Source organism: Zingiber officinale, chromosome 4B (genome assembly GCF_018446385.1).
Source record: "Zingiber officinale cultivar Zhangliang chromosome 4B, Zo_v1.1, whole genome shotgun sequence".
NCBI lineage: Eukaryota > Viridiplantae > Streptophyta > Magnoliopsida > Zingiberales > Zingiberaceae > Zingiber > Zingiber officinale.
The window spans coordinates 134,320,742-134,339,055 of NC_055993.1; the positions used below are offsets into that span (position 1 = coordinate 134,320,742).

The 18,314-nt window shown below is 41.3% G+C and overlaps 1 protein-coding gene across 3 annotated transcripts; it reads right to left on the bottom strand.

The window, feature by feature from the left end:
- Positions 1 to 2,008: 2,008 nt before the first annotated feature.
- LOC121976869 lies at positions 2,009 to 7,305 on the bottom strand. Of its 3 annotated transcripts, none has more exons than XR_006110704.1 (11): positions 7,122 to 7,296; positions 6,669 to 6,929; positions 5,795 to 6,110; positions 5,329 to 5,621; positions 4,531 to 4,674; positions 4,189 to 4,301; positions 3,987 to 4,094; positions 3,502 to 3,559; positions 3,310 to 3,420; positions 2,469 to 3,021; positions 2,009 to 2,350 (listed from the first exon to the last, which is right to left on the bottom strand). XR_006110704.1 is itself a non-coding variant. In XM_042529258.1 (8 exons), exons 4-8 carry the CDS (start codon positions 5,454 to 5,456, stop codon positions 2,180 to 2,182), a joined length of 681 nt encoding a protein of 226 aa, XP_042385192.1. In that variant the 5' UTR covers positions 5,457 to 5,621; positions 5,795 to 6,110; positions 6,669 to 6,929; positions 7,122 to 7,305; the 3' UTR covers positions 2,009 to 2,179. The 3 variants fall into 3 exon arrangements, 1 of the variants encoding a protein (XP_042385192.1); XR_006110703.1 differs by having other exon boundaries at positions 5,306 to 5,621; positions 7,122 to 7,295; XM_042529258.1 differs by lacking the exons at positions 3,310 to 3,420; positions 3,502 to 3,559; positions 4,531 to 4,674 and having other exon boundaries at positions 2,884 to 3,021; positions 5,306 to 5,621; positions 7,122 to 7,305.
- Positions 7,306 to 18,314: the final 11,009 nt, after the last annotated feature.

An 18,314-nucleotide genomic window follows, 5' to 3' on the forward strand; every position in this document is an offset into this window, starting at 1 on the left:
TTAACGGTCTAATATCATTGACGCAACAAATACACTTGCTCGCTGATCCTGTCCGAATGCTGAATCAATGGACGCTGGGCACGTGGCGCTCCCCGGCTGCTGACGTGAATCTTCGACTGGTTGCACGAACCTCCGGCGAACTTGCACAGAAGTCGGGCCGGGAAGAGGTTCCCGGCGGCGACCCTCCAACGCTCAAGTCAGGCAAGCAAGTAGTGAGAAAAGTAGCTCCAAAGGTGTCCAACCCGTCCCTCCGGCGAAGTATAAGGCTTCTTATATAGGGCTGGAAGAAACTCATGCACACCAATCGAGGTAAACACGTGTTCTTAACTCATACCTTGGTATGTATTTGTCAGAGAGCTTACTTGACACCATACTGCTACAGTCCAAGCACGCTCTCGATGGGACAGCAAAACACCTCGTCGCCAGATTAGGAGTATGGCCTAGTCATAGGACTTGACCGCTGTCATAAGATATAAATTGTCCTCTCCCTACCCCATGACAAGGTGCCCGTCCGGCCGGCCGGACAGGGCGTCCGGCCGGCACTCATCTTACTCCATACCCAAAACCAATCACACCCCGTCCGGCTCTTCGTATGCCTCGGTATGCTGGGTAGATCCTCGGTAAGGTGCTGTGGGGACTGCTAGCAGTATGTCACCTTGTCTTCGGCCTTCCGCTCGGCTCTTCACTACTGTTCAATTGAGCGCCGGAACCCCGACTTCTGTCGGGGCGCATTTTGTCATCGGTTATTCACCGGTTGGCCGGCCAGGAGGTCGGCCCATCCTTCTCCGGTCGGCCACCTGGTCTTTTAACTCCCACGTGGCATTGACCCCTCAGTATGGGGGTCCCCTGTTCTAACCGCCGGATCACTCGCTATTATAATAATATAAATCTAATTTATAGACTTTATGTGGAACTCTTCCACTCTCTTTGTTTTTATTGATTGGAAATTACTCTAACATTTGATCATATCAAATTTTATTTGTCAATATACTATTTGATCATATCAAACTTTATTCGTCAAATTCAACTACTTGAATTTGACTTTCTTAATGGGAAATAAGGAAACCAATACTTGCGCGACTCTCAATGATTTAGGAATACAACTAGCCATGAGTTCACAATTCTTTGTGATTCAAGACTATACTTGTCCTTTATTCGGGTATATATTTAATAGCCCTATTTTATGATCAACTCCTTAATTATAGGACATCAGAATTAATTCTGAACACCCAACGAATCATGGTAAAAGTGCCTAGCAGCAATGCCCCATGATTCCCTAGGTATCACTAAATAGTATCTGCAAGAATAAGTCGATTATGATTAATGTACAGTCCGGTCCCTTCATCTCATATATCCGAGTCGAATCTACAATCATTAGTACATCGAGGATTGTATATTGATTCGGCAATCATGTGATATATCTTATAGTGATATCGCATGTATAACTAGGAAACTCCTTTCCTAAAGTACATCCACTACAACAAAAACTGCAAACGACAACGGATAATATCCGTTGTCGTAGGGTCAAAAAACCGTTGTAACTGAGGGTGTTGTAGAAAGTAGTGCCCTACGACAACGGTTTTAAATCCGTTGTCTTTATTGACATTCGACAACGGTTTTTATCCGTTGTTGTTTATATGCTCAAAATTTATTTACGAAGGATACGACAACGTTTTAAAACCGTTGTGGAAGATAATTTCGACAACAGATATAAACCGTTGTGGTAGATTCTTTTTACAACAGATATAAACCGTTGTGGTAGACTCTTTTTACAACAGATATGAATGGTGTGGTATATAATTTTAATATGTTTTACAACGGATAAAACCGTTGTCTTTTATCATTATTTACAAAAAAAAATCCGTTGTGGTTGCGCACTTTTTACAACAGTTTTAATCATTGTCTTTAATGTTCATGATGTAACATGATAATACCAAACAACCAATCTTTATTTAATATAAGCAAACCACCAATACAAAACTAAATCCAAAATATGACAGCTAAAATATACAAAATGAGTTGTACTCATCAAACTTAGTAGTATCAAACCATAAATCACATGCTTTCCATTACTGTTTTTCATATGACTTTTACACATTAGCAAGGCAAGATAAAACCTAACAAAGCTCACTCCTTGCATCAAAAATCTCAAGCCTCACGAATTGCCCGAGTTACGTACCTATAAGAGAAAAATTAAACAAAACTTATCAAAGAAAAATATAAAATATAAGAAAAAAGAGAATTGTAGTAAGTACTGCATGAACTGTAAACAGAGAATAAATATTTCACATAGCTCTAATATCTGGACATGAGAGAAGAATTTCCAAAATTCCAGGACAACACTCAATGTCTGTAAAACGGAAGAGAAAAAACTTATTCAATACAAAGTTATGCAATACAAACTTATAATCTCTAGGAAATAAAACTTATGCAATAGAAACTTATGCAATACAAGCAATTTAACCAACTTAGAGTTGTCTTGGTAACTTCCATGTGCACCATATCAATCACTTTTAAACCTTTTATAGAAAGTGACATAAGAAACTACCATGTGCACCTGCATTTATACTTCAATAGTGAGGGAGTTAGGCTTAATGGTCTAAAAATAGGAACTAATGTAATAAAAACTAACAGTAGATACAGGAACTAAAGAAGAGCAGAATTCAGAACTGATTTTAAAATGAGAGGGATAAAATGAAAGATATTTTCAAGTGACTAATGCATATCATCCAGTTCAGAGTTCTGGTATGACTTGAAATTACAATGATCTAAAAACAATTTATCTAAGAAAAGTGTAAAACTAACAAATGACTGGTGATTTCAGGATTTAGTATTTGTATGATCTGTCAAAAGATTTTCTTTCAAGTTCTTGTTTTATGTTACCTTTACGACAAGGTTATCCAGCAGTTTGTGGATGAACATAAGATCCACTCTTTGCATATTACATTCTTTGGCTAAAACAGAAAGTAGTTGCCAAGCTACCTCAGAGGTAATAAGTTCTCTCCCATGCTGTCCAAAGCTCTGAAATACAAGGAATGTTCTGTCACGAATATGAACCATTAAAATCTGACAAAATTGCATTAAACATCATGCAAAGGATATCATACAACTTGAATGACTTTAAGTTTTTTTCACTTTTAGAATATTTAAATTTTAGATAAACTCTTCACTTTGAAAATGAGTTAGATACAAAGAAAGTACCATAATTACTTTGGATATCCAAGTTTAGTACCTCTTATTTAGCACAACTTGATGCTATTATTACTTCACCATGTAAATATCTGTCAGATGTAAATTCATACTACTTACCAGAAGTATCCTAAACTTTGATTGGTCATCTACATCCTCCATATGTTGATTGTATGTGACAACCAAAATCTCTGCAGCATAGCCCTTATTGCCTTCTTTTATAGTTTCCATCTTATACCAATGATTTTACTCGGCTCAGAAATCATCAAGAAACTAAGTGTTTGAAAAAGGACAATAAGCTGAGCCACTTACAGTCAAAGTATCTGGATGTCGAACTACCGTCGCCTTAATTTCTTTCAATAAAGCATCACTGAAGAGTTTCACAAGACAACATTTCGGTAAGGAAACTAGAGAAATAATGATATAAAAAATTTAAGATAACTCTTATAACTGGAAACATGAATAGCACAACATTCATCAAAATTATTGATTGTCCAAAGAAGAACATGCCTCCACATGTCAAAATAGAGCAATCACAAGATGACAATTTTCAAACCCTTAAAAAAAACTTATTCAATACAAACTTATAGTCTGTAAGAAATAAAACTTATGCAATACAAGCAATTTAACCAACTTAGAGTTGTCTTGGTAACTTCTATGTGCACCATATCAATCACCTTTAAACCTTTTATAGAAAGTGACATAAGAAACTACCATGTGCACCTGTATTTATACTTCAATAGTGAGGGAGTTAGACTTAATGGTCTAAAAATAGGAACTAATATGTCAAATATTACCATTGAGCTAAGTGAATCCTTCTCGCTGGTAGCATTTCCTTCAATAATTTCTCTCATAAATTTCATCACATAAAACTCACATTGTTTCGCATTAGGTTGTCGAGGACCCTATGTTAACAAAAAATTGTCAATGAATAATGCATATTTAAATATTTTTTTAATTAATCACAAGTAGACATATGTGTGTATATAATATACAAACCTTTACAACTTTCCACGTAGGCTTCTTTTTTCCTCTCCTTTCCTTGTTCGAATTGAACAATTTCAAGCTCCTTCGTACAACAAGAATTGCTTGTGCAACTCCCTGTGCAGTTTCTGCAATTAAGAAATCATAACTCTTGTTAGATAGAAAATGTATATGAAGAAATACAAAAAGTGTATTAATTAATAGACAATAAGTAACTTATTAGCAAAAAGTGATAGAACTAATAAATAATATATTTATTCATGGAAAGCTTACAGTAGACAATAAGTAACTTATTTGCAAAAAGTAGTAGAACAAATAATGAAGCGTGCAAAATGGATTTATTGATAGAAAGCTTACCAGCCCAAAATAGGGGAACTCCACACAGTAAGATATAGAGTATAACTCCAGCACTTGATATATCAATTTCTGGTCCATAATTCCATTTAAAAACTTATGGAGCCATGTAATAAGGGCTTCCAACTATCTCAGAAAATCATTCACCTAGAATTGTGGTAAAAAGAGAAAAATAAATAAATAGAGCACGTTCTTATGGTAAAACTAAACTCCAAGTTAGGTTATTGAATGGAAGTGATCATTAATGAGGCTCAACAAGAATGAAGATCATTAGTATGCATTCATATGGTAACTAATCATTATGCTATGGAGAAATTTTTTTCAAAAAGATCAATAATCAATAATAACTAGGAAGATTTTTTTTTCTTTGAGATCTTCAATTGACAAACTATGGGCTTTATCTAATGGCATCCCAAGGTGCGCAGCCACAAACTCTCTCTTTGGAAAAGCTATACAAACACTCATTTCATGCTCCCGGTCTAACGAACGACCTTGATCTACATCTTAGTGTATCCTTGAGCCATTTTTTGACACAAACACATCAAAAATGGGAAACCACATAAAACATAAAATAGCATAGAGATAAATAAAGTATAAATAAACATGAAAATTGCAAATTAACCATCATGAAAACATGCACTGAATTGAATAGTCATGGAACTATGTATTTTATTTGGACAATCTCTTTGGTATATTCCAGACAAATATCCACCGCTATAGCATTTGAAAAACTACAATAAAGTAAGCAATTTTAATGTGGATCAAGAAATGCTCTCACTAGGCTGGAAGAATATTGACAACCCAAAGTCAATTGCCTTCAAGGGCGAGTTCTCCTTCTTGTTTGCAAACAAGAAATTCTCTGGCTCGAGGTCTCGATGGATCACCCCTTGGCAATGGCAGAGCTGCACGACCTCAACAATGGTCTTCATGACCACAGCTGCCGCGCGCTCTGACTAGTGGCCCCTCGCCACAATGCGGTCAAAGAGCTCCCCGCCCTCACACAGCTCCATGACCAAATGCACAACTCCGTCGTCCTCGCACGCCTCCCGTAGGCTCACGATGCTGGAGCTCCTCGGCAGGTGCCGCGTTATCAGCTACAGAGAGTAGTCCCCATCATGAAAATATGCACTGAATTGAATAGTCATGGAACTATATATTTTATTTGGACAATCTCTTTGGTATATTCCAGACAAATATCCACCGCTATAGCATTTGAAAAACTACAATAAAGTAAGCAATTTTAATGTGGATCAAGAAATGCTCTCACCAGGCTGGAAGAATATTGACAGCCCAAAGTCAATTGCCTTCAAGGGTGAGTTCTCCTTCTTGTTTGAAAACAAGAAATTCTCTGGCTCGAGGTCTCGATGGATCACCCCATGGCAATGGCAGAGCTGCACGACCTCAACAATGGTCTTCATGACCACAGCTGCCGCGCGCTCTGACTAGTGGCCCCTCGCCACAATGCGGTCAAAGAGCTCCCCGCCCTCACACAACTCCATGACCAAATGCACAACTCCGTCATCCTCGCACGCCTCCCGTAGGCTCACGATGCTGGAGCTCCTCGGCAGGTGCCGCGTTATCAGCTACAGAGAGTAGTCCCCATAAGGGTTACAAGGCAGTGCACTTAAGATACTCAACCCAAAGCTAAAATATCACCAGTAAATTTTACTCTGATCCACGAATATGGCAAAAGAAAGATGAAATCAGTAGTTCTTTTATGTTCTTTTGTGTAGACAAGTCAAAAGTTGGATGTGGAACAGATGGATCAATTTTTATTATTTTCTTTGCCAAATAATGAGGAAAGACGGATATCTGAAGACATGAATATGAGCATTCGCCTTCAAAACTCAAATCATTCTCTCTAAAAAAATAATTAAATGATTTCCTTCTAATCTATCCCTTTTCTTTTTAATTTATCGTGGCCGAAAAATCAAACTAATAAACAACAGAAACGGGTCAAAGTACACAATTTTCCACAAACCAGAGCACAAAGTCAAAGTTTCACTACACATGCATGAGAAAAACAAGCTACAGCATTAAAATCCATACCAAAAAATGTCTATGCGTGTGGAACAACATCAACACCATAAACGAAATAAATCCGTTCTAATCGAAGAGGAGGAGAGGGATTAGGAACGTACCAGAAAGCAGTATAGCTGTAGAACTTGACGCCGACGGACATGAGGAGTAGGGCGGCGGAGGAGAAGATCGCCTGCCCCAACCTGAGGGACAAGCTGGTTGTGGTTCCGACGGAACCCTACGTCTCATCCATCGCACGGCGAGGAGCGGCTCAAGGGCATGAGATCCTCGACGGGAGGAGCGATCGCGGCGGCGCTCATCTTACTCCCGCCCCGCCTTCTCCCCTTCCTCCATTCAATCTCATGCCCTTCCCCTTCTTTGACCTAACAGCACGGAAGTGACTAGGATTTCACATCAAATCAACCTCTCGCAACCACAACAAAAAAGAACCATTTTTTCCCATTTGATTGGGGAAAAAGAGACGGAAGCAACTGAGAAAGCGTCCGATTGGGGCAAGGTAAAACTTTTATCTCCGACTGGGCCACAAAAAAAAAAGAAACGAGAGGAGAGTGCACCGTCGTAGAGGAAGATCCAGCGGAGGCGGAGGCGGAGGCGGAGGCGGACAGTCGGTCGATAGGATAGCGTGAAGAGATTGTATGAGGAGAGGGAAAGAAAAATGGCTAGGGGTCGGGAATGCGAAGGGGAAAACATGGCGCCGAAAAGAGAGAGGGAAAGTAAAACTGCGCGCGAGGGGAAAAAAAGACCAAATTCAATTACAACGGTTTTATCAAAACTGTTGTCGTAGCCGCTAAAAACGCGGATAAAGACAACGGTTTATAAAACCGTTGTAAAAAGTGTTGTCGTTTTAAAAAAATATTGCTCAATGACAACAGTTTTGTCAAAACCGTTGTCTTTTATATTTAATGGGGAGTTCAAAGACAACGGTTTTGGCAAAAACCGTTGTCTTTGAGTAAATAAGCAACGCTTTATCTTAAAACCGTTGTCGTAGGGGTGTTGTCGTTTGCAGTTTTTGTTGTAGTGATCTTACAGTTCTAATCAAAGACTTTATACACTATAAAATAATATATTATATAGGATATCCACACCTATGGGTGTGTGGTGAATCCCCGACTACAATAGACCGACTTTTATATGTTTTGTTACTACACCTAATCTCATCACCTGATGACTCTAATAGAGTTGGTACATAAGTCAAAGTGCAGCCCCAGCATATAGAGTCTTAGTATTGTCCTGGGCCATAAGGACTACTAGTGTACAACCACAACCAAAGACTTATCTACTCGATAAATGATGACCACTTGAAAAGTTTGTGTGAGAGATGTTTGATGAACTCATTGTATGATCACTCATCTGTATGTTTGAACATCTCTATGTCTTTACTAATGAAATATGGTACACTATATCATAAATTCTAATCTCTAGCTTGAGCAACTTTTTATCCTTGTTTATTAGACGACCAATTGACTAGGAACAAATTTAGAATATACAGTGAATATTGATGTATTTCATTATGACCATCATATGTATCACCACATCTCACTATAGTATATTCAAGGACTTTATCTATGCATCTAGCATGGATATAAAGATAGAGTAAATGTCAAACTGAATTGAATTATATTAAAATAAATGTTGTTTATTTACAAGAGTCAATAAAACTCTAGCCAACAGTTGGCTTTGTAGGGCATCTAGTTTAATATATGATGCGGATGTAGCCTAAGGGTTTAAGCATGATTAGGGAAGGAAAGAAGGGTATTTTGGTCATTTTGCATGTTGAGGGTTTAGAGGTTTAAAGGGGAAGCACGGTTCACGAAAGATTGAGGAGGGGGTTCGTGGTTCAGGGGGTGCCCGCCAAGGAGAAGATTTTCTTCCTCTCCCGCCCCTCGCCGGTGCCGGACGAAGCTGCCGGTGTTGCCCTCCTCCTCTCCTCTACCTCCTCTTCACTTCGGCTCCGTCATCAGGAGGAAGGACACTGGGTTCGTTCCCTTGAGTCATCGCCAACACAAAGAGGGTTTTCTCCCTCCTCATCTCATGTTGTCCGCCGGCGCCATCGCCGGCCGACACCGCCTCTCTGTTCTTCCTCCCTTTCCTTTGACGTCGCAGCCTCCTATCCGACGCCCATCACCTCCGGCCAGCAGGGACAGTCCCTGCTCTTCTCGCCCTTCTACTCGTCCCCGATCCGAGCCACAATCGGCTAGGGCAGGTGGCGTACCACCTCCTCCTTCCTTACTAGATGTACAGCACCGCCGCTTCCTCCTCCTTTCTCCGACGCCGACGCCGTCGAGGAGCATCATCGTCATCTCTCGTAGTTGTCACAGCCGTCTCCCACAGCAGCCATCTCTGGCAACCAGCGTCGTCGTCTCGGGCGACCACTGTCACAGCCGCCTTTGGCGTCCAGCGCCGTCATCTCTGGCAGCCACTGTCGCAGCCGCCAACACCTCCTAGCAGCCGTTGCCACCCTCCGAGCAGCCGCTGTCCAAGGGCTCAGGTATCGTACTATGCCTATATGCCGACCTGCGAGCCGAGAGTGTATTCGGCCTTCGTGCCGTTATTGTATCTCGTCCTGCGAGCCGATGGAGTGTTCGGCCTTCATGTCGATGTGGCGTTTCGACCTGCGAGCCGAGACTGTAGTCGGACCGTGCGTCGTCGTACAGATCCATATCGTGTCCGGCTTTGAGCCGCAGGAGCCAATTATTCATCCGATGGACGTCTATCTACTCTTCCCGGTCGTAACGACTCGATCAGTGCCGCAGCCAGCTCATCCATCTATCCGAGGGCGCCCCCCCCCAGGGTACGTTCTTGTACTCGTTACTTGTTTTATTGCTATATTCTATGCGGCTACTCATATATTCGTGGGACCCACCTCGAGCATCGGGGTACCGGAGATCGGGGTAACCTGGTCGCTGGCTACAGGTACAATTGACCAGAGGACTTCTGATGACCTGGTCAACGCAGAGGACAGCTCACCATCAGGTCATGGAGATGTAGCCAACATTTCAAACACGTCACCCCGACAGATCCATCTTCTCAGCTTCCGGACAAAATTAATATATACCACCTTCAATAATAAATCTTCCCTAATCTTCAATGACATATTCAATGCATACATCTAGGAGAGAAGTAATGACATCAAGAGGATCCAATGAAAGGAGGAAACCGTTATGTGTGTCTTCCTAGAACCATTTTTGTCATATGCACGTATAGATACATTATATCCATCCAAAGTTGACTGTATAAAAGGTTAAACATCGCAAAAGAATTCCCCTAGAAATGTGCATATAGTAAGATAAAGTGATGAAAAGTCAGGAAAATATTGCATGTTAAAAAAGATGAATAGAAAATCAAAATTAGTTTAAAATTGCCCTTTAAGCCTTTATATTTAGCATCTAAAAAGAAAAAAAAAAAGTCAAATCATAGCTCATACACCTAGTTGTTCGTACAAGTTCAAAAATGTTAACATTTTGAAGAAGTTGGAACCTAGTAAATATCTAGAATAGTAAAATCATTTTACCTTGCCCAACATGAAGGTCATATACTTGGTCAAATTCATAATCCTTCTTAGGATTGGTAAGAAAATCATCACTGTGTTTACTCAAACTGTGAACTCATATGGAAGCTCAATTATAGAAAGTCTTTCACCTTCGAAAGGTGACATTATATGAGAATATACTTTAGTATTTCCTGAAATGACAAAAATCTCAAAACATAAGAAGATTATTGCAACAAATTTTAACAAATAAGCTATTTAGAAAGCAATATATAACACAACTAATTATACCAAAATCTAACAAACATATCTTAATAATAAATAAAATAGACAACAAAAATATAATCTAAACCTAAGAAATGAAGGGCAATGTAAGAATGGAAACCTAATTTAACCTAAACTACATTTGCAGAAAACTAAATGCAAGATAAAGAAAACATCTAATGAAACTAAGCATGCAAGAAACCATAGAGCAATTAACAAAACCAAACCTAATAATATGCAAATTATGAACGCACTCAACAAAATGAAGCATTGCAAGAATCTAAGCTAAAGAAAATGTGAACTAAAGTAAGACAATGATTAGGGCATTTCAACGTCATTGATCCTGTTCGAAAGTCGATGGAAAGCTGGGGATGTGGAGGTTCCGCTGACCACCCGTAGACTCCGCTCCATCCTATAAAACAGATGACGTAAGTGTCGAGCCAGGGAAGAGGTTCCCGGTATTAGCCCTTCGACGCTCAAGTCAGTCACCGGCGATGATGTAGAAGGTGGAGCAACAAGAATGAATACTATACCGCAAATAGTGTATATCGATTACCTCCGTCGATGCTTGGACCCCCTTTATATAGGATTCCTGTAGCACGTAAGCACGCTTCCCCAGGCAGGCACGTTTCTTGAAATTTCCCCTGAAAAGACTTGTCAACAAAGTGTCTCTGACACAATACCTTAACAAGCCGAGCATATCTCTGATGTGACAGTGGAAGCTTCCGTCGTACGATCTTCTTGTTGACCATGTCTGATGTCAGCGACACTAACTCTCAAAAGGATATCGAGAGATAACACAGTGGGTTTGTTGCTAGGCCGAGCGGATTAGTCGCTCGGCCGGAACTTCGCTGTGCATGTGTCGCGCCCGCTCGACCGGAACCTCGCTGTGCCTGTGCTGAGTCCTGTTGCCAGGACAAACGGGGTAGCTGCTCGGCCAGGATCCTACATATCGTCCGACCGGCCAATACGATTGTCATCCGTTTGGTCATATGATACTTGAACGTTGACCACCCTAACTTTAACCTACATCGTGGCAACTAACCCCTGCAAGGTGGACCCCTCCTTATCACCGCATCACATACCTCTCCCTCAAGTCTAGTTGAAGGAGGCTGCAAGTTCGACTGACTGGACAAATTGTCAATGACGTTTTTCACCCGATCGACTTATGACACTCCTTAGCTTCTGATCGGACCAACGTAGTCCGACGGTCGGCTATGTGACCGCTCCCTTGTAACTAAGCAGATGTGTTAGCAAGTTTCTTTGCCTATCGACTTGTTAAAGACTGTCATTCGGCGATACGTCTGCTTCCTTACATCGATCAGCACAAGCAAGATCCTTACGCTTCTTTGGGTGGGCGCGATCTAGGTTTACGTCATCTATATTTCTGGGAAATAGTGCAAATCCCTGCTCATTATAGCTGAGTGCACCTCCATGCCTAATTGCCTTCATTAAATGTCATCCCATGGGCCAGCATGACATGTCCCTCCTACTGTCGCTACACGCTTGACGTGACAAACGAATATCCTTTGATGATGTGACCTTTAGCACTTTGAATTCAACAGCCAGATTTCTACCTAGGTCTCTGCGACCCTAGATCAGAGGGCCTCGATCGATCGGCCCTAGGGCTTATAAACCTGTTATCTCCGCCTTCTCCTTTCGCATATTTCCATCTTCGAGCTCTTCGGCAATACTCCACCTTTGTCTCTGGCGATATCCTTCCTCTCCTGCTCCTCCGGCGACATTCCAATAAGCTTTCCTTCCCTCCAATCGCATCTTTTCGCTACCTTCTTTGCTTTTTGCAATGGTGAGTTCTTCACAGCCTCCCGTCGTTGTCCCTGGGCCTTGGTACACCTCTATTGAGTCCAAGTTTGACGCCAGCGACGGTGAGAGCCTGACAGCTGCCTATGAGTTTCCTTCTGATTACCAAGTTCTTCTTTCTTCTCCTTCCAATCGACCAAATGCTCCACCGCCTGGCTATCTTTGTTTCTTTAGAAATCAGTTTACCGTCAATCTGCGATTTCCCATCCACCTCTTATTTCCTGTCGTATGTAAATATTTTCGTATCTCTCTTCATCAACTAGTATTGAACTCCTTTCAGTTGTTGTACGGGGCGGTGGTTCTGTTCTGCCTGCACGACATTCCTCTCACTCCGCAACTTTTTCATTATTTTTATTATCCCAAATTGTTTGAGCCAGGGACTTTGCTTTTCTAAGCCTGAGTGGGCTTAGTTTTCTTCGATAAAATGTCGACCTCCAACAAGTATTGGAGGAAGTACTTCTTTTTTGTACGCATTCTCGAGAGGCCAGACTTCCCGACCGACTAACAGCTCGAAGTAGTGAGTCAGCCTCCACTTTAAAAATACAAGAGTTGATCAGACTACCTCAATTCAGCTTCAATGCTGGCCAGTCAGAAATATGGCATGCACAAGTTGCTGCTGGAGGGTGACCTCTTGTTAGCTAGAGCCCTAGAGTCAATCATTTGATGATTGTATTATGGACTTATTGTATCATATTCTTATATTAATAAAGGCATTTGTTTGGTTATTATACTTACTTGTATTGGTGCCAAATAAACTAAGTATAATAACATCCTTAAATAGAAGGTTCTTACCTATATCAATCGATTGGTTGAATCGATTGTGAGATGATATAGGGAACACTACTCTAAATCATTCCTAGTCGAGTATTAACATTCAGGGACAATGTTAATGCAATAAGACTAGCATGTAGGTCAACTCGATGACTTGATCTCACAAGTCATGGATATGTAGATATCAAGTTGACACATGGGTATGCATTGGAGAATGTATACTGAATGACCTACCATGAGAAAGTATCATGGATTGTTATATGAGTGTCATATACTTTCTCATGTGACTATTAGTATGACTATTGGTCCTTAAACCTGAAGTCACCATGGTTCCCTATATAAAGAGTTATGTACTTTGGTTTCGTCAAACGTCACTCATAACTGGGTGGACTATAAAGGCGATTACTGGGTATATAACGAATTATGCAGAGGGATGTGAGTGATGTAGATGGGATCTATCCCTCCCATATGACGGGAGCGACATCGGTATTCTTGATAGAGTTAGACCACGAAGTGCATGGCCATGCCCAAATGAGTCAACATGAGATGTTGAGCTCATTTGATCGAGTGAGTCTACTTGGAGTTCAAGATTTAGATTGATTAGAGGATGACACGATCTATGCCTCACATTGATCAATCTGATGTCTAGGATAGAAGGACAATGTCACATATTGTAAGGAGTCACAATTAGTAGTCACAAGGTGATGTTGGATCTCAACATTCTTGTAACTTGGGTAGTAATGATGTATTGCTAGATACCGCTCATTACTTATGCTTCTAAATGAGTTTAGGGGCATTGCCAACGTTACAAGAACCTATTGGGTCACACACAAAGAACAAGTGGATGGAGATTAGGTTCATATGATGAACCAAGAGGATTAGATTCATTTGATGAATCAAATTGGATTAAGAGTAATCCTAATTGGGCTAATTGAGTTGGACTCAAGTTGATTCTTGTGTTCAATAAGTCTAATTTAGATTATGACTCATTGAATCAATTTAATTAAATGAATAAGATTCATTATATTAAGTTGGCTTGAATCAAATGGTTGGATTAGATCAACCAAGAGAGAGATTTGGTCAAGTTTGACTTGACTTGAGAGGGAAGATGAAGAGTCAAGTTTGACTTGACTATTTGCCACATCATTAGTGAGTTGGCAAGATGTGGACCAATGATGATGCTCCACATCATTATGGTTATATATGTGTGCCACATCATGGAGGTTACAAATCACCTCTTAATAGCCTCCACATTTAATGTGGAGGGGGTTACAAACCTCATGTGGCCGGCCACACTAATGGTGGAGATTTTATTTTTCATTTGGTGAATTAACTCTCATTCACTTCATCTCCTTCCTCTAGCCATTCTCTCCTCCCTCTCCTCTTTCTTGGCCGTGATTTTCAAGGAAGAAACAAGGTGAGTGGTTTTGAGTTTCATGAAAGAAAATAGAGTGATTGTCACATAAAAGAAGAAGAAGAGTGTTCTTGTATTTCATCTTCTCTATTTTTCTTTCCAATCCCAACCGAGAGCCCTAGAAAGTGCTAGCACACTTGTGGTGCTCTCTTCTCCATCCTTGTGTGTTAGAGAACACACCTTGTTCGTGTGGATACCACTAGAGGATTGTCTACGTTGACAATCTTGAGATCCGACGTACCTTGGACTTGCGGGATTACGAAAAGGACACGCATCAAAGGTATAAATCTTTCTTCATGTAGATCTAGGAGTAGATCTAAGTTGTAAACTCGTACTCGTAAATTTTGTTCTATACTCTTCGCACGGATCCATTGGCTAGGGTGATTCGGGGTTTCCGCGACGCGAAAAAGCGATTTTCACGGTCCGAAAAACCCAACACCTCTATGTTTTCGATTTGAGTCCGATCTGCACAAGGCTTCCGTTCAGGCTAGATATGCAGTTTCTTCACTTCTTTCTTTGATTCTAACTGATTTCTCTTATTCTTTTGCAGCTGACATCATGCTGCGTATGCGTCTGGCCGGAAAGGCCAAGCTTACGGACGTTGAGATCAATGCAGCGGCCATGGCCAAGCTGGAGAGCCGTGGTCTTCAGCCGATCGGCTCACAAGAAGACTCGCATGGCGAGAGCGAGTGGGCTCCCGCCTTAGTGAGAGAAGGGATAGCCAACCGGACGCCCAACGGTGGAGCGGTTGGTGCATCAAACCCTCCCTCCAAGCGGCTGTCAGTGATTCCAGTTGAGAGGGTGTCAGATTCGGCCTCATCTAGGGAACCACTGATAAGACGCAAGAGGCGATGGGCGGAGACTTCACCGCGATCCATTTCCTCAGTGGTGCGGACCCCCCACCAGAACTAGCCCACGCCCTTCCGTCGAGCGAGTTGAAACATCGACCCCAGCTCCAGCTCCGGCGACTGCTCCCCCTACATCATCTGATCGGACACCATCCTTTCCCGATCTGCCACATGGAACCATATGCATGCCACCAGTTACCTTTATGTCGCTGCCATCAAAGATTCGAAAGTCTGGCATTCGCCCGGCATCATCATGTCGGCCGTCCGGAAAAGCGACCTCAGCCCAATCAGCCTTGAGCGGCCAGCACCACATAACAGTGATTCTCCATCTTCCGACTGAGAAATGGCGTGAGTCGAACGACGCTGACTCCTGAGCCCCCGAGCACCAGATAATCATTCAGGGGCCGCTTGCACAGATATCGACTAACGCACGAGCCCATGAAGCGGTCATGCCTCCGGGAGCGCTCGCGGACAGCCACATCCAGATGTCCACTGGGGTAAGTCTTGTATTTTCTTAATTTATCTTCGATCAACGCTTATATTTTCCTGGTTATTCGTAGTATTGGATAAAGAGCCTGGATATGTGCCAAAGGCTTACTTTTTTGGAGCAGGAGAGCGACCAATCATCTGCTTCTCAGAAGCGGCTGGTGCAGATGAATACTGAGATGGCTCAGCTACGAGCCGATCTTGCTAAGAGCGCCGAGCTGGCGGAGGCGGAGAAAGGAAAAAGCGCCGAGCGGGACACCCAAATAGCTCGACTTAATAAACAAGCCAACACCTTTGAAGCCAAAATCCATTCGGCCAACACTAGGAAACTCCGGGCTATTGAAGATCTGGAGATCAAGAATAAAGACTTTTGGATGTTGGCTCAAAACTTGAAGGATGCTGAGGCCGCGCTGAAGGCTGAGAGGGATAGATGGTTGATCGAGCATACTTCGACGAAGACCTAGCTCGACGCCAAGGATGAAGAGTTGGCCCGGTTGAAGGAAGAACCTGAGGCCTCCCGAGCGGCCCTAGAGACATATCAGAGAGCTGAGTCGGGTAGGTTCGAACTCATGAAGCAAGCTTACATCCGCTCGGATGTTTTTAATGACAAGATCATCGACCGGACACTTCATCTGTTTGACCTGACGATTGAAGGGACGTTCGACCAACTTAGGGAAGGCGGCTACCTCCCTGCTGCTCTATCGAGTAAGGTCATCAGTCGGGACAAGCTGACTGATCTCACTGCCCGATGATGTCTTGGATTATCTAGAGTGATCTTTGCTCGAGTGATTTTGTATTCAACCTTCTGTTTGTAATCCTTATGCAAGCTGTTTGTAATCCTCGTTTCAAGTATTAATGAATGATCGCTCGCCCGACGATCTTTTCTTATTCGTTCGTCCCCTTGCCGCCATTCGACATCTTTCGATTTGACTCACATTTTAGTTGCTCACATATTGCCGCGTAAAACTCCTATTTTGAAGACTTGCAGCTTTTGAGTAGCGCGTATTCACGGTTGGCCGTTCATCGTTCTTGAATTATAAGATCGACGCTTGACCACTTATCGAGACATGGGTTTAAGGTCGTCGTTCAACCACTGATGACGACAGGGGTTTAAGGTTGCCGCTCGACCGCTGGTGAAGACGGGGGCTTAAGGTTGGCGCTCAATCGTGGGTGAAGACGAGGGTTTAAGGTTGCCGCTCGGCCGCTAATGAAGACGAGGGTTTAAGGTCGTCGCTCAATCGCTGATGAAGACGAGGGTTTAAGGTCGCCACTCGACCGTTGATGAAGACGAGGGTTTATATTCACCGTTCAACCGTTAGTGAAGACGAGAATTTAAAGTCGCCACTCGACCATTAATGAAAACGAGGATTTAAATAACTATCTTCTCCAATCTATAATTTGTCTCTCATGGATTATGTTACAGATCACGAGTTCTAAAATCATGAAAGATTATATACAATTTTTAATCAGCACAACCTATGAAAAGATTGTAATGAAACAGGAAAGCATTCTCTTGTACCCTACAACAGAACACTATGTAGGAACAAATTGGAAAACTTCCACTTGTTCAAAAGAGTATTTAGAGAAGGATTTCAAGATTCAGGAACTTTTCTTTATACATTCTATCATAAATATTAGAAATGCCTAACTTCTTGATAACAGAAATGTAACAGCTCAACAAACAGAGTTGTTTTAATAAAAGCGAAAAAAACTAATGAAATTAACAACTCGAATGGAATCCCAATTAACTGTAGACAGGCATCATATCAATTATGTATCTATTGCTAAATAAAACTCGAAAATTTTAAAATTAACAAATAAATTTATTTTACAAAGTTTAATAACTAATCAAATAAATTTAAAATATAAAAATTTCAAATAAATTTGAATTGAGGATTCGATAATATTTAAAAATTAAATTTAAAATTATAAAAAAAATTAAGTCAAGCTTAAATAATTATTTTAACAATTTAATTTATTTTAGGTTAATTCAATTTGACTTAGTTATCTTATTTAAACAGTACAATATTTAGTTCAGCTTCGAGCAATAGATGAAGTCGCCACTACATTAATGATGCAGAGACCGACTCAATCAACTAATGATCGATCTATAGGTGCCAATTAAATAAAGATTAAATTAAAGGTCAAATTTGATTGATCCATCTGTGGCCACCTGATCCCAATCTGGTGGTTGAAAATAATTACAATTTCAGTAGCCAATCACGTAATTTCTTAAATAAATGGCTAAGGCGACACTGTTTATGGCCACCACCCATCGTGCTTCAATTTTTTTTTTTCTGAAATTCAAGGCTAAATTTTAATCCTCTTTCTTCTCATTAAAAATCCTATCGGAACAGAGATCTTTAATTTTTGGAAAATAATAATAATAATTTAGATCATCCCTTTGGCCATAAAAATATTAGAAAAAATATATATAAATTCGTATATAATTTTAAAATCCTTCAGAAGAATGGTACGGCATATGAACGTGTATGGGTTCATTTTGTGCTGTGTCCCCGGCCAACCGTTTTGCGTGACAATAAATAAACTTCCAAGCGCTTTTTTTCCCCGTTTGGTAATTGGCGAATCTCGACCGCCGACCGGTGCCCCATCGCTCCGCCCGTTCCATCCCCACCGTCGATTTCTCTCGCAGGGA